The sequence below is a fragment of the Salmo salar genome, chromosome ssa03 (genome assembly GCF_905237065.1).
Source record: "Salmo salar chromosome ssa03, Ssal_v3.1, whole genome shotgun sequence".
Lineage (NCBI taxonomy): Eukaryota > Metazoa > Chordata > Actinopteri > Salmoniformes > Salmonidae > Salmo > Salmo salar.
Genome location: NC_059444.1, coordinates 58,288,528 through 58,305,006, shown reverse-complemented (window position 1 = coordinate 58,305,006; position 16,479 = coordinate 58,288,528). Strand labels below are relative to the sequence as shown.

The window sequence follows — 16,479 nt, the reverse complement described above, 5'->3', positions numbered from 1 at the left end:
TGATACTTAAAATGACTGTCAACTGTGGAAGGTGTTCAGTGATAGATCCCCATGTAGGCCTACCTGATTCTGAAGGTTATCGATCATCCCCAAGTGTCCACCCATGTCTTTACAGTCACCAAGGGAGCTTCTCTCCAGATGTTCCTGGATCTGTAGCTCAAGCTGCGCGTTGGCTGCCTCCAGTTGGTGTACCTGAGACACAGACATCAACATAGAGCCTTACACATTCATACAACACACATCTTAGGTAGGCTTCTCACTGTTTTATCCACTAAGAGAGGAATCACGCCAGAGCAACTGATTGTACTTGAAAGCAGCGGGTTGCCGTTCTATCGCATCTGACCAGAATATCATTCGATTTTTACACCTAATGATAGGAGAAAGTGAATGGTAGTTCTTTAGGCTAACAGTGAAAAAAGAAACCTTTTCACATCACAAATGTAAGGTTATCTCATTTAGATTCTCCATGTAGGATGCAAAGTGACCATTAAGATCTTCCATGTTCTCCCTCTTGCTAATGCACAGGGAGCCTAAGAATTTTGTCATGGTCCCGGGACACTAGATGCATACCCCATTGAGATGCGGGTCCAATACCCTCCCGCACCACCGCAAACACTGTTCCAGTGTTCCCCTCTGCGGTCGTGGGAGAGCTGCTTAGCGCCACTGGCACGGAACAACTGCATTGATGCTGTCAAGACTGCTGTCAACATCCCTCCAACCTGGGGTCTGATGTGATGCTATAAAGGGCTTTTTTGAGCTGTGCAAAAATGTTAGATGTTTTTGTCTTTTGAAAGCAAGGGTAGGTGTGAAGAAACCCTGCCCACTACACAGATCTACCAAAAAAAACTATTGTGGGCATGTCTAGGATGGAATTACGTTTTCTTCTGTCTTTCAAATGTAAATTGGATGGTTCTGGAGGCAGGATCACAGTCAAAAAGGTCTATATGGAGAGAAAATACCGTGTAAAAAAAGAAATATTTCAGGAAGTGGACCAATAAATACATTTTTAAGTTGCCTACAGTGAAAAATACATTAACTGGAATACATAACGCAACATCAAACGTCACATTTTAAGTGGTAAATTGAATAAAACATTATGCTCTTTATTATAAACTGGGTGGTTTGAGCCCTGAATGCTGATTGGCTGACAGCTGTGGTATAGCAGACTGTATACCATGGGTATGACAACATTTTTTTTTTTTACTGCTCTAACAACGTTAGTAACCAGTTTTTAATAGCAATAAGGCCCCTCGGGGGTTTGTGGTATATGGCCAATATACCACACCTTCTCGGGCCTTTTTGCTTAATTAGGACACTGTCCTAAAGTCACCAGAAGAATATTCTGTTCCGAAATTTTCACACATTGCTTAAAGCTAATTTGTTGTTGAAAGGTAATAATTTCCACCCAAAATGACAGGTACCTTTTACATGTTATGTCTGGCAATTTGTAAGTCGCTCTGGATAAGAGCGTCTGCTAAATGACGTAAATGTAAAAACTGTTCAAGCTAAATTCTAGCTATCGACGGCATATAGTCTTGGAATTTAATGAAGTTCAAAAGATCACTTTCAGCTTTTCTTCCATAATGAGATTAATTTACATTGCCACAGAAAGATTAATGACTTGTTTATTCTGTGGGGAAATGTTATCAGACCAGTTTGAGATTATTTCTAAGTGAAGATATGAAAAGTGACTGACGATAAAGGCCACTGGTGGCTTGGTGGATGCCACCCCATCTCTACACCAGTTTTTCCCAAGTGGTGCGTCAGGACCTATTGGTGAGTTGAGGTCAGTTCCTTTCTTTTTTTTTTGTGGGTGCCAAAAGACACTAACAACTGTAGGATCCACTACATGGATGAACAGTGGCTGACTGCAAGATCATTGAGTGTCAATGGGTGTGTTGTTTACAGCAAGAATGCCACTCGTGATACTTTTTCTCCTTTGGTGGCACTACACCAAATCTATATTGGTGACAATGATGTGTGACAATGATGTACAACAACCGTAATCTCTTAATGATCCTTTTTTTGTCACTGTCATAAGATTACCTTTAAGGGAAAGGTTAGCAGCAAGGCCTGATTTCCTGTTGTTTTGAAAGGACTACTTAACGGTAAAGGCCCAGTGCAGTCAAAGACATGATTTTCCTGTGTTTAGTATATATTTCTACACTATGAGGTTGGAATAATACTGTGAAATTGTTAACATTTGGATAATGCCCTTTTAGCATAAGAGCTGTTTGAAAAGGCAGCCTTACATTTTGGTCTGATTGAGTTTTGACCTGCCTGGTGACCAATAAGAAAGAGTTCCAAACCTTTCTGCCAATAACAGCTAGTTTTCCATTTTCCCCTCCCTACTCAGATCACTTCCAGACCGTCCTAGCAAAATTGTTACCCAGAAGTGATTTCATATTGAGATACAAATGGCAGCATTGGACCTTTAAGAGGAGTTGTGCTTGCATGGGGCTGGTCTAGCGGCCAGGTAGTGTTACCTGCAGCACATAAACATTACCCTGTGAGCAGGGAACAAAACCTGGCTATGAAATAGTGTTACAGTTAGCAGCATCTGCATGCTTTTAGATTCACCCATCATGTTCAACTTTATAAAGAATGTAGTCAAGTCAGGTGATGGATTTCATAACCGAGATGAGTTTGCCTTTTCTGTGCATGTTAGTTACAGTGTGTTTACCAATTAATTGTTCTACTGGCATAATCAGATCATAGTAAAGTACTGTAAATAACGCTCCCAACGTGATCTGGAAATCTTTCATGTCTGAACACACATGCGATGAAGATTCTGCTTTAATTATATGTAAATCTACTCAGTTCAGAAAGCATCAAGGTATGAAAAGAAAGGCAGCTGGCAAGAGACAGACAAGTTGATGCACAGGATCAGCGTTAAATGTTTATAACCACCTCGAGCAGAAAGGTTCATCTATGATTTTTCGCATCAAATGTCACATGTCCAACTAATTTACAAAATACAGCCAAAAGGTTAGTTTGAGTTGTAACATGTTGTGGTTTTTACTGTTCTGACAAGGTGCTACATTGAGGACAATTCAAAAGGTGCGGCTTGTAGAGTTCACTTTGGGTCAGGCAGCCATAACACCAGTGAATTTACACTAGGCTTAGGCCTGGCTGCAATATCAATTCTACCCACAGGACTATGTGAACTATACAAAAGGTCCTTGAGGTCATCCCAGCTGATGACAACGCTGTCTCAAACTCTGTACCAGGCGGTGTATGTAGTTGGTATTTGTTTACCCATGATGCACCTCCAGAGAATGGAGAGGTAAAGGTTGTGTTCCCTGATCAGACGTTGCATGCATCAACCAATGTTTGTATGCCACGTCATCGACTGTCTGGCAACAGATTACTGGAGCATATTATGTGTTTAGCTGATGCGTAAAATACTTATCCAGGCGTTGTAAGATCTGGCATGAGTCAGCAATGTCTGTGTCGATACCAAAATCTTTGGGTGTGCACGTTTTGCAAAGCAGGGAGACGCCGAAGTAATTGATTGCTATACAGCTGGGAGCGGTGGATGTCATAACTAAATAAAACAACAGAAGAAAATAAATGATCGGTCTGTGGCGAGGGAGGAGCTGGTTTTTAAATATTGTGTATATTTATTTCTTGTGAACAAATTTCCATTTGTTACCAATGTCAATTCTTAATTTTTTCAACATACTTTTATTTTTGTTTTCTGGACAGGCGAACGCTGCCAAATACTAAACAGTAAACCAATAAAAAATGGTGAACTATCCAGCAGGGGTGTGGTGCTGCCGGAGTGCTTTTTTCAATTTGAGAATACACAGAGCTGGTAAAACTATTTCTGGAAAATGTTATCTAAATAAATGATATTTCATTTCCACAAAAATTCCATGAAAAACGATAGAATGACAAACCAAATAAACATGTATATCAGTCTAGAAGTATAAAATTGTGGTTTCTTCCCTGTCTTCTCTCTGGCACTTTTGAGAATGTTGAAGAACTATAGGCTACAAGTGTGTGCACGACAGAAGACCGTCTGAGGCTTGACCACTTTGGCTAATTCGAACGTTGAAAAAAAATCCTAATTCACTATATGTTTGCCTTTATAAAATAATACTCTACGGACCCCTCTTGCGCATTGGAACCCAGAACGACACCGTTCGACCAAGGACACCCAAACCAGAGTGGCCACCACAAATCTCAAGGAGCCTGATCCTCTCTGGAAGTTGCTGTATCTCTGCTTGGGATATTTAGCCTACATGGGCTATTGTTTGAGACACAGGGCCCATTCTAGCTTGGTATGTCAGGGTGGGAAATTGGAAATGTGAATTGGGCCAAGTTGGAGGTCATAATGCATTTAGATTATAGTTTATTGCGATGCATGAATACACAACACCAAAAGCTTGATTTTATGGCTGTTTTAAAAGGAATTTCCTGCATTTCTACGTAGTAATGATTTATGTTCACTAATTGGTCAATTGATATGATAGCATGTTTAATCTATGCAAATAAATTCTATGAATTGTTCACCTGTGTTTCATTTTATTCTTTAATAAGGTATATTGTAACCATGTGTTCAAGCAAATCAGTTGATTTATGATATAGCGTGTAAGCTACACAATACAATGCATACAAATGCCTACTTGCAATAGTGCTCTCCTCGCAAACATTGCAATGATATTAAGCAGTTTCAGTTCCACTGTGCTTTTTTCGTTCTTCCTGTCTAATCAGGGATGGATTTAGACCGGGAACATCAGGTGGGTGCAATTCATTATCAGTTAGAACAGAAAATGAGCAGGCTCCAGACCTTGTAGGGTAAGAGTTGAATACCCCTGGGCCATAGCCTACAAATAGTTATACCACATAGTCATAGGAAATGTTCCCTCCAAAAATTTCAGCACAGCAAATTTCAGGTCTCTGAGCGCAAACTTGAACATTGTGCAAATTCGGTACTACTTTTGGTGCGTGTTTACTGTGAACTCTGAGGCTGTACCCACTTTAAGTTACAGTTTTAACAGTGGCAAAGTAGCCTACTGTTGCCATTGGATCATAATGTAGGCCTACCAGATTGTCCTACCATAAATAACAATGTAGAAAATGCATCCCATAACATTTTAACATGGAAATAGCTGTTCTATCATTCAGCCTACATTAGCAGCCAATGTGTGGTTCATTGTAGGCCTACATTCCATGAGACTTGAAAACCATGCAGGGCTTGACATTAACCTGTTTATCTATTTGTCCTTCAGACAAGGAGGTGACTGAAAATGCTGTGTTGTTTACATTTACATTTTAGTCATTTAGCAGACGCTCTTATCCAGAGCGACTTACAGTAGTGAATGCATACATTTCATACATTTTTTGTTCCGTACTGGTCCCCTGTGGGAATCAAACCCACAACCCTGGCGTTGCAAACACCATGCTCTACCAACTGAGCCACACGGGACAAGAAACCACTTTACAAAATAAAATGAATTATTATTCCCATCCCATTATTACAGAAACTCATACAAATGATGCTACCTTGTGCCTATTGGCTACTTAGCTTATTCAAGACAGTCTTAAAATACAACACTACCCCTTTAAGACATAAAAAAAAGCTGTTTACCTGACTTGTTTTTCAAAGATGGCTAGAAATGCACACATTTTGTGCTCTTGTAGGAAGTAACCACTCCCCCATTGTTGAATAGAAATGAGCTACAACTGGGCTAATAACTCACTAACTAGCAAAGAATACGAACAAATGTGCACAGGTGGCGACATGCAGTTCTAGCTTTGATCTCAAAATAAGGGCATCTACTCACAATGTCTCACAAGATCACATACCGATGAATTTTCATTTTTCATAACGGAACCGAATATAATACCAACTCATAGTAGGCCTATAACGTTCCTGTTACATCAAAAACACCTCCTCATTTCCGTCTGACGCACTGCTATCAGGTAAAGAATGTTTATATTTGTAATCTATTTAGTTATAGAGTTGATACCCAACTTTACTTACAACACAGCAACCTTAGCAATGCAACTAGCTAGCTACAACAAGTAGACCTGTTGCTAGCTAGCAGGAGCAGAACACTTTTATCACTTTAGCATGTCATTCTGGGACAGGGAGCTTTAGCTATTGTTATTCCAACAAATAATTTAAGATTACAAAAATCTATAGGACAATTGTAAACCTAATACAGTCATCAAGGCACTGATGTCATTCATGCTGTCACTAAACAGTCTCCATTAAATACCTGTATTTCCATTCATTATTTCAACTGTGGGCATCCTAGAGCAAGACAACCGACATGTACATGATCGTGAGACTCTCACTTTTCCACAGGGGGTCATATTAGTGTGTAGCCCAAACTGTTCAGACATTACTGACAGAAGTTGGCAGATTAGCTATACTTCAGACTTGTGCAAAGATGCTCGTGGGGGTCGTAGAGCAAACCGTTCAGACGCTACAGACGATTTTGTGAGAAGACTGTTTTTCAGGATGTCTCATGGTATGACAAACACCGCTCTAGCTCTGTCACCTTTCACCGCAGATGCTGAAGTGCGACATAGGCGGATGCAGTGGATTGAGACGCATCTAATGCAACAAAAATGTATATCTCTAGTATAAACTGACACATTTTTATGGGAATTTGTTTATTATTCTAATTAGATTTCCGCATAGGCACAGACATCGACTTTAGGGGATTGTAATAAAGTAGATTTAAAAAAATAGATTTTCTGCTGCTTCCCTCACTCGGATCGGGTCTAGTTGCCATGGGTCTGTTCAGAACAGGTCTCTATATTTAAAAGATTTTGAGGGAAGGACATTTTCTGGCGACAGTAATCCTTGCAATTCTTTTGCCGTTAAGTCTTGGAGGCCCAAAACGTTCTTGGCTGCAGATATACTGATGTCCAACTTTTTGGACTTCTTGGACATAATTAATAACTGTGGCTATAAATACTACGAAATCCATCTTCTTCACAATAAATGTATCCAGATCACTTGATTGATGTATAACATTTGCAACTGGTTGCGATGTATCCACAGCCATATCTTCTACAAAACTGTGGCCTCTTACCCTTTCAACTCTCTTCACCGCCTCCACCTAGGAGATTTGCTGTGCAGCGCTGATCCTTGACACCGCAACCTCTTTCACCCTAACAAGGCACTTAGGGAATTCAGGAATATGATCCCCACCACAGTTGCAACATATTACATTCAAAGACAATAAAATATTCCTTCCATCTGCAAACACTTGACACGTGACCAAACCTTTTACACTTCTTGCATTGCATTAGGTTTTGCACGAATTCTCTGACGGCATATATTTTATATCCCAGCTTTACATAGGGTGGTAGATACTCTTTATCAAACATCAATAATACAGACAATAATACAACTTTGCTCCTTTTTCCCATTCTCCATATGGGTCAAGCGACGTGCACGACTACTCCTTGAATTTTTTGCCTAAGATATTGATTATCAATGTCCAACGGGACGCCAGAGAGAACACCTTTTACCTGTGCCCTGCTCTGAAAATCAAAGCTGTCCACTTCATGAGTCGATACTTTTGCAAGCCACAATGCACGCTCCTTTTGCTCTTTGGATACACACGATATCAACACCATTCCTGATTACTTTGACTGCGTCCACTTTTCCCAACGCCTTCTTCACCATCCTAGTGACTTCAAAAGGGTTTCCCAAATGAACATCCTTAACCAAAAATCGTACTCCAACAAGCAATGATTCTTCAGACTCATTTCCCACAACAATTGTAGCCCTTTTCGTTCCATTCTTGGACTTCACTGTTGTCCACTCATCTTCCTCACTAACTGTACTTGATGCGCTTTCATCTTCAAGCAACACTTCTGCTTCCGCCATCTCAATCAATCAATCAATCAATCAATCAATCAATCAAATGTATTTATGAAGCCCCTTTTACATCAGCAGATGCCAAAGACCACCAACTTACTACCCTGAGACAAGGCTGAGTATATGGGGGCCAAAACCAGACAGGAAGATCATGTCAGTGACTCAACCCACTCAGGTAACGCACCCCTCCTAGGGACGGCATGGAAGAAGACTAGTAAGCCAGGGACTCAGCCCCAGTTATAGGGTCAGAGGCAGAGAATCCCGGTGGAGAGAGGGAGGCCGGCCAGGCAGAGACAGCAAGGGCGGTTCGTTGGTCCAGTGCCTTGCCATTTACCTTCGCACCTCTGGACCAGACTACACTCAATCATAGGACCTACTGAAGAAATGAGTCTTCAGTAAAGACTTAAAGGTCTAGACCGAGTCTACGTCTCTCAAATGGATAGGCAGACCATTCCATAAAAATGTACTTTTATAGGAGAAAGCCCTGTCTTCAGCTGTTTGCTTAGAAATTCTAGGGACAATAAGGAGGCCTGCGTTTTGTGACTGTAGTGTACGTGTAGGTATGTACGGCAGGACCAAATTGGAGAGATAAGTAGGAGCAAGCCCATATAATGCTTTGTAGGTTAGCAGTAAAACCTTGAAATCAGCCCTAGCCTTTGGTTCTAGTCAAGTTTCAAACAGCCGTGTTTAGCACTAACTGAAGTTTATTTAGTGATTTATCCGAGTAGCTGGAGAGTAGAGCATTGCAGTAGTCTAATCTATAAGTGACAAAAGCATGGATTAGCTTTTCTGCATCATTTTTGGACAAAAGGTTTCTGATTTTACGAAGATGCAAAAAATCTGTCCTTGAAATATTATTGATATGTTCATCAAAAGAGAGATCAGGGTCAAGAGTAACGCCGAGGTCCTTCACAGTTTTATTTGAGACGACTGTACAACCATCAAGATTAATTGTCAGATCCAACAGCAGATCACTTTGTTTCTTGGGACTAGGTTTAAAAGTAAAACATTTGCCGCCATCCACTTCCTTATGTCTGAAATGCAGGCTTCCAGGGTAGGCAATTTTGGGGCTTCACCATGTTTCATCAAAATGTACAGTTGTGTGTCATCCACATAGCAGTGAAAGTTGACATTGTGTTTCCGGATGACATCACCAAGAGGTAGAATATATAGTGAAAACAATATTGGTACTTAAACGGAACCTTGAGGAACACTGAAACGTACAATTAACTTGTCAGAGGACAAACCATCCACAGAGACAAACTGATATCTTTCCGAGAGATAAGATCTAAACCAGGCAAGAACTTGCCCGTGTAGACCAATTTGAGTTTCCAATCTCTCCAAAAGAATGTGGTGATCGAAGCAGCACTAAGGTCTAGGAGCATGAGAACAGATGCAGAGCCTTGGTCTGATTCCATTAAAAGGTAATTTACCACCTTCACGAGTGCATTGCTATTATGGGGTCTAAAACTAGACTGAAGCATTTCGTATACATTATTTGTCTTCAGGAAGGTAGTGAGTTGCTGCGCAACAGCTTTTCTTTTTTTCTGAGAGGAATGGGAGATTCGATAAAGGCTGATCATTTTTTACATTTTCCAGGTCAAGGTTTAGCTTTTTCAAGAGAGGCTTCATTAATGCTACTTTTGGTGTGTTTGGTACACATCCTGAGGATTGGGAGTCATTTATTATGTTCAAAATAGGAGGGCAAAGCACAGGAAGTAGCTCTTTCAGTAGTTCTGTTGGAATAGGGTCCAGTATGCAGCTTGAAGGTTTAGAGGCCATGACTATTTTCATGAATGTGTCAAGAGATACAGGATTTAAAAACTTGATTATCTCCATTGATCCTAGGTCCTGACAGTTCTGTGCAGACTCAGGACAACTGAGCTTTGGAGAAATACGCAGATTCAAAGAGGGGTCCGTAATTTGCTTTCTAATGATAATGATCTTTTCGTCAAAGAAGTTCATGAATTCATCACTCCTGAAGTGAAAGCCATCCTCTCTCTTGAGGAATGCTGCTTTTTGTTAGCCATCCAAACTCCCTTCCTCGATTCCAGTCCATGTCTCTCGCCTTCGTCAATCTTTTATTGACGTGAAGCCTTGTTAGATTAACAATTTGCACTTAGTGCTGACCTGAGGATGCTTCAAAAACCAGGGATGGGACACTAATACATAAGCATTGTGTTGAATTGGAACAAGTATCCTAAACCAAACGATGGACGGAGGTAAATGAAAACGTTAAAATAATTTTCAGTGACTTTGAAAAAACCCTCTTGAAGTGATTTGTGTCAAAGCACCCAATTATCGAGAACAAATAGCATGATTCATCAACAGAAAACAAGAATAATAATGTCTGGACTACCATTTGTAATTAATTCAACACAAATTAAAAAGTTCACGAAAAGACGCTACAGCAACTTCAGATAAGATACTGTATTTATTGTTGGCCCACTTTTACAAATCAGTCACTTTTACATTTTTTTTCTTGTGTAACAACACAGTGGGGCCTAAATGTATTCGTGAGACAGAAATGTAACACATAATATCACACATAATAACTAACATAATTTTTATATTGTCTTGTCTTCTAAGGTCCTGTGGAAAAACATAGAAATCAACTTAAAGACAAATGTTGCTCGTGGGGAGTGTTTTAAGACTGGTAAGACCAGAGACAGATGAGCTTGGGGACTTGTTGAACGGGATCATTGAGAGCCAGCAACCCCTGGAAGATATCCCCGATGATCACCATTTGGACAGTTCAGATGGGGGACCGTTCCAATCCTCATTTGGTAGGCCACATTCATTCAACATGTGCCATCCCTGGACTGCAGGGAATATGTAATGTTGTCAGTCATCTCTTGCACTTCCATAATAAAAATGATGTAATGAATGCAACTCTTGAAGAAATAATATTATCTAATGGAGCAATGTAATCATTTTCTAGAGGCAGATGGTCACCATAGCTTGGAGGGGATAAGACAGGATGAAGGTCAGCTCACTACATCTGCAGCAGCCAGGAGGGAAGATTGTGTCACTAACATGGGCAGCAGGACAAAGACAGAGGCTGAGCATGCATGAGAAACTGGTGCGAAATACATTAGTTTCATGAGCGCAAACTAATGTATTTAAAAGAAGATCATGATATGAAGATGCACATCCTTTATGTTGAGTTGTCTAATGTTGGTTCCACTTTTCTGGGCTCCGTTATTTACTTAAAAAATAAGGAAGACTCAAAATGCGCATATATACATCCTAACAATTTTAATTAGAATACAGCCGTAGACAGAAGTCAATGATCAAACATCAGACATACAACTGATGCCTCTCCTGAGTTCTGCCCCGAACAAAAGAAAGACAGGATCTTATATACCCAAGATTGCACCTGATGGTGTGATCTCCTATGTCAAAACCTGCATGTGCAGCTAAAATAACAAGTTATTCTTAACACAAGGTTTCTGAGAACCTGTCTCAGTGGCCTGCAAATCTGCCTTTGTTTCAGAGAAAAACAGACACTGTGTCACCCTCAGTCCCTTTTCTCACAGACGCCGGGCTGCGGGTTTTGGCAGAGAGCTAGACACAGACAGAGGCCTCAATATTCAGCTATAGAGTGAGCATAAGTACAATGGCACATAAGCAAATTAATAACAACATAATCAATGGTGGGGGTCTTTAGAAGACCCCCATAATCAATTTTAACCTTACACTATGAAGGAGGAGAGAGAAATTAAGCAGCAGCAGTGCCAATGTTATTCTCGAACCAGCACCAGTTCATGGTCCCAATATTGGCTATTGTTTGCTTCAATCACTTGAGCTATCTTTGTTTTAAGAAGTCCTGCATAGCAAAAGCATCTCTGCAGGCTAGTCCATTTGTGTTGTTGTCTGCCTCAACCATGGGAACGTTTGGATCATCCTCATCTTCAATGCGAGGATCTGGGCAGCCATGCTGTTTGAGGTAATTGTGAAGCTCTGCTGTTGAAATTCTGACAATGCAGCATCTTCTTGGTTGAAAGCGCAAAGTGTTTCTGAGACACTGGAAAGGACTCTTCCATACACCAAACATGCGCTCCACTACACCTCTGGAGCGGATATGAGCTGGGTTCTACAGTTGTTGTTCAGGTCCTATTGCATGAAGATAGGGGGTGAACAAGAATTTCTTCTGTGCATACCCACTGTCACCAAGTATTATTACACAATGTTGTCCTCCTTCAAGCTGAGCATACAGTTTTGGGAAATCCTTGAGTCATAAATCGTACCTTTCCAATGTGCAACAATGTTGGAGAACTGCAAAGTGGGAGTGCACACACTTTGTACATTTATTGAGAACCAGATTTACGATTCCTGTACTCCTCAGCATCTGCTGCAGAGGGACACTTAATGGGAATATGACATCAATCTATATAGCCAATGACTCCAGGCAAGTTCTCATATTCATATAACTCTACCTTGTAGTTGGCTTGGGCAGCAGCATCAGGGAACTTGATGTAATTGTCTTTCAGTTCACATATAGCATTGCAGACTTTTGTGGACTATTCTGCATACAGTCAATTCACTTACACCACACAAATCTCCTGTTTCACGAGGAAGGTTGCAGATGCCAAAAAACATCAAGGTGATCAGTACTTGTAGGGAAGGAGGAATGGGCTTTCCCCTAAGAGAGTCAGATAAAAGCCTTGGCTCAAGCAAACAAATGATGTTAGCTGCATTTTCTTTGTACGTAAGGAAATAGTCACGGAAATTTGATTTAATCAAAATCATTCAGTGGGTTGCTCCTGTCCATAACTGTCCTTTTGTCTGGCCTTGGTGGTGCTCTTTGATCATCATCGAATTAGTCCAGGGTAATCCATTTTACTCCATTGCCAAGGTCACCCTGGGGGCCAACATCCATTAATCTGAAGTTAAACCTGACTCTGGACAGGTTTAATTTAAGCCTTCACTTAAATCTAAATTTACTCTAATAGTCCTTCTGGGAATCCGATTTTTTTTAATCTTGACTAGAGCAACTCTGAGGCTATTTTCAACCATGTCTGAGAAATTCCATTTCAGTTAGTCCAGTTTAAAAGTGCAATTTAGTCTAGGATTAGGCTTAATCTGTGTCCACAAAACCACCCCATAATCATGCCAAATCATGATTCAAAAATGTGTTCACTGACAGAGAGATAGCTAATGAAACACTAGCCTCAGCAGGCAAATTTACATTTACAGTAGCAGTCTAGGTTAGTCAAACTCTAAGCATTGGCTAGCTTTCTATAAATTGGCTAAATATGGTCAACAGGATACCTCTTCATACGATCAAGACCATTCGGATTGCATGCTGCATATTTCAAGTACACTGCAAAACAGATATTTTCCTTATTTCAGTCATTGGGAGTTCACCACACACGTCCAGTTCTATCAGGGATCCTTGGGACGTCCCTACCCCATTGAAGTTGACATTTTAAATGGTTAGGGTTAGGTTAAGGGGTTAAGATTACAGTTTAGAGTAGGGATGTCCCAAGGATGCCGGATAGCACTGTCCCATCAGACACAGACAAACAGCAGCTAGAGTTTTCAAGTGAGGTCGTGTTGACATTTGAGATAAAAAGGGGGAAAGGGGGATGCCTAGTCAGCTGTACAACTGAATGCCTTCAACTGAAATGTGTCTTCCGCATTTTATTTATTTTTTTATTTCACCTTTATTTAACCAGGTAGGCAAGTTGAGAACAAGTTCTCATTTACAATTGCGACCTGAATTAACCTGATTTAATGACCTGATTTAACCCAACCCCTCTGAATCTGCCTTCATCAAGAGGGGTGCTGAAATTGACTTTATGAGAAAAGGTGCATTAATTAAAGGTGCCAACAAATTTTATAGTCGGCATAAGAATGTTTTACTGTAATCTGCAACTCTCTCGAGGGGGCTCGGTCAACTACACATTAGGAGAAGCCTTTAGTTAGTCAGTTAAAAACAAATAAAATGAAATGTATTTATAAAGCCCTTCTTACATCAGCGGATGTCACAAAGTGTTGTACAGAAACCCAGCCTAAAACCCCAAACAGCAAGCAATGCAGGTGTAGAAATAACAAAAACAGAAACATCTGTTTTCAATATATTTCCTAAAATTGAATAATGTACCACTGACCATTGTTTCATCGACGAAGAACATTGTTTTATTAACTAAGATCTTCACATTTAATTTAGATATGTGTGCTATAGTTTTTATGTAGCCTAGGTTCCAGGTGTTGATATTTTCCCCTCTGAAATACCAAGATTATTACGTAATTTTTCCAGTAAAATAGGGTGTGGCGTGATGCACGTCCTTACGTGCGGGGAGGCGCTATAAAGGGTTGTTTTCTACTTTGCAAGCTAAACAATCTCCATTTTGTGAGAGCCTTTCAGCTGACTAAAACGTCGTCCCAGTGAAAAGGAAGATTCAAAGAACGAGAAACAAATTAAGCAGACCAGTCTATCGCTAACCAATTATTATCCGAAAGGAAAGGAAATCTTATCGTATGTCCGCTATCCAGAACCTCCAAACTTTCGGTAAGACATTTCAACCATCTCGGCTAACGCGGGGTCGAAAAAGTGGGGGAAGGGCTGTTGCTAACTTTAGCTAGCATTTGTAAGCATTTTGACGGCGTTCCAACTAAAATATAACGTTTTGATTTTAATGTTCAGGAAACATCTGGTTATTTATAGAACATTTCCTCCCGATTGAAATAAGTTCTATTAATAGCTTTTTTTTCTCTCACAAATGTTGGCCAATATCCATCAGACTTCAACTAGGCCGAAGTTCACTTCCTTTTTTAGGCCCCAACGCGGATTTCTAGCCGGTATATCAAACTAGTCTATTGTGGATACATTGATCAATGTACAATACCGATTTGGGAGTCTAACTCGTTCTTACTGTCGGTTATATTTCTGGCACTAGCTATCAACAATGGACCGAGTATAAATGTAGGTTTTTGCCTTTGTCTGTAATACGACCCTGCCGGGAAGGCCTTTTGGAGTGAAGCGTAAACTATATTTTAATGGTAAATGGCCAGATCAAATGTAGCCCCGCTTAATTGTGGGCTTCTCCAACGTTCATTACTTCCTTTCGAAATGTCTGCTTGTTTTCCCGGAGTGATTGGCTATCTGGGCTGGGTCATTTTTACTTTCTCCCATGTCACTGATCTCAATATTCCGAATAAATATAGGTCTGGGCAGATTAGCCGCCCACTCTTAGTGGGATTTTTTTCCCCACCTCTCTGTAATTCCATGTAATTTGCTGACAAGCATCTGTGCAGGGTTTTGCTTGGGCCTGAGCCTCGTGGCTAAGACGTTACGTCACCAGTTCATCGGCCTGGATCTTTTGTTAGCTGGGTCAAACAAACCACTGCCATTTTAGCTATCACTTTAGGTTGCTTCCTTGTATTTTTACTTGACAGGTGTTTGTTTTGAATTGTAGTGTGATTTGATTTTAAATGGTGTTCTCCCCACAGACCCATTTGCTGATGCAACTAAGGGTAATGACAGGCTCCCATCTGGGACTGACGACTACATCCACATAAGAATCCAGCAGCGTAACGGCAGGAAGACTCTGACCACGGTCCAGGGCATAGCCATCGACTATGATAAGAAGAAGCTAGTCAAGGCCTTTAAGAAGGTATGTTATGGCAGGGAGTTTACACTAGCTGGTATACTAAAAGATCCATGTTTTGTTCTAATGGCCATTTGACTAGTTCTGCTTTGTCAACAGAAATTTGCCTGCAATGGGACAGTGATTGAGCACCCAGAGTATGGGGAAGTGATTCAGCTGCAAGGTGACCAGCGCAAGAATATCTGCACGTTTCTGATTGAGGTAGGTTTGACTCTTGTCCCTGCTATAGCACATTGTACCCAGCGTGTGTACTAAGTGGCTATCTGTCATGGCCCCTACAGATGGCTCTCATAGAAAAGCCCCTGTTTGTAAATGTTCTGTGACAGGAGTTCAAAGTTCCTTTGTGTGATGTCTCTTCTGCCCTCATCCCACTTCCAGATTGGCCTGGCGAAAGAGGAGCAGCTCAAGGTCCACGGATTCTAGAAGCTCTCAGCAGCCTCATCTCCCCTGGTTGTGATACTTCCCTCCCCCGTGCTGCAATCACCGCATCCCCTTTAAGATAATGAATACCTCTGAATTGAGACTTTTTACTACCAGTTTAACTCCCCTCTCATACGGGAGCAGTCCAGTGCAAACATGGACACACGGCTTGACAGATGTGGGATGAGTGGTGATTTTGTTTTTTCCTTATAGTTTTTTGTTTGCTGTGTGAAGAGCACAATTCCATGTAACTCTTTTTGTTTTGTACAAGTTTCAATAAAATGATCAACCGCCACCTCATGCGGAATCCTGTTGTGGTTGCGGGATTTGGGGGGTGATTAGAATAGATAAGGGTGGCTCAGTTTGGGGAGAAGCACTTAACTGCAGTTCCAATGTTGTGGGGCTGCATGCTTTCAGGTTACAGCAGAGTGACTGAAGTTCTGACCATCGCAGCATCTCCCATCTACAAGGTTGTGCTTCTTCCTTTAAAAAGTCAGCCATGTTAGGATTGATGCTGGGCTACCAACTGAAAATGGAGTGGGGCAGACTTGTTTATAAAATTCCACATTTTATTCAATAAATATTTGAAATTGA

The 16,479-nt window shown here is 40.8% G+C and overlaps 2 protein-coding genes and 1 long non-coding RNA gene across 3 annotated transcripts in view; all 3 read left to right on the top strand.

The window, feature by feature from the left end:
* The window catches only part of LOC106600819 (uncharacterized), a 17,229-nt gene extending 12,714 nt beyond the window's left edge, over positions 1-4,515 (top strand). The window contains exon 2 of the long non-coding RNA XR_001327904.2: positions 3,293-4,515. This is a non-coding gene — a long non-coding RNA (uncharacterized lncRNA). The remainder of the gene's footprint in view (positions 1-3,292) is intronic.
* Positions 1-16,479, top strand: part of LOC106600818 (eukaryotic translation initiation factor 1) — a 20,078-nt gene extending 3,599 nt beyond the window's left edge. Inside the window, exon 5 of the mRNA XM_014192514.2 lies at positions 15,916-16,479. The gene's annotated coding sequence lies outside the window, so the exon portion shown is untranslated. The remainder of the gene's footprint in view (positions 1-15,915) is intronic.
* Positions 14,133-16,479, top strand: LOC106600817 (eukaryotic translation initiation factor 1). The gene is made up of 4 exons (XM_014192513.2): positions 14,133-14,366; positions 15,308-15,471; positions 15,565-15,666; positions 15,844-16,479. Exons 1-4 carry the CDS (start codon positions 14,336-14,338, stop codon positions 15,886-15,888), a joined length of 342 nt encoding a protein of 113 aa, XP_014047988.1. The 5' UTR covers positions 14,133-14,335; the 3' UTR covers positions 15,889-16,479.

What these genes read in the sequence shown, in the direction of transcription:
- LOC106600817 (XM_014192513.2), top strand. Translation starts at nt 14,336, where the DNA reads ATGTCCGCTATCCAGAACCTCCAAACTTTCG. An exon ending in TAGTCAAGGCCTTTAAGAAG is followed by an intron (nt 15,472 to 15,564) that starts GTATGTTATGGC and finishes CTTTGTCAACAG; the next exon opens with AAATTTGCCTGCAATGGGAC. An exon ending in TCTGCACGTTTCTGATTGAG is followed by an intron (nt 15,667 to 15,843) that starts GTAGGTTTGACT and finishes TCCCACTTCCAG; the next exon opens with ATTGGCCTGGCGAAAGAGGA.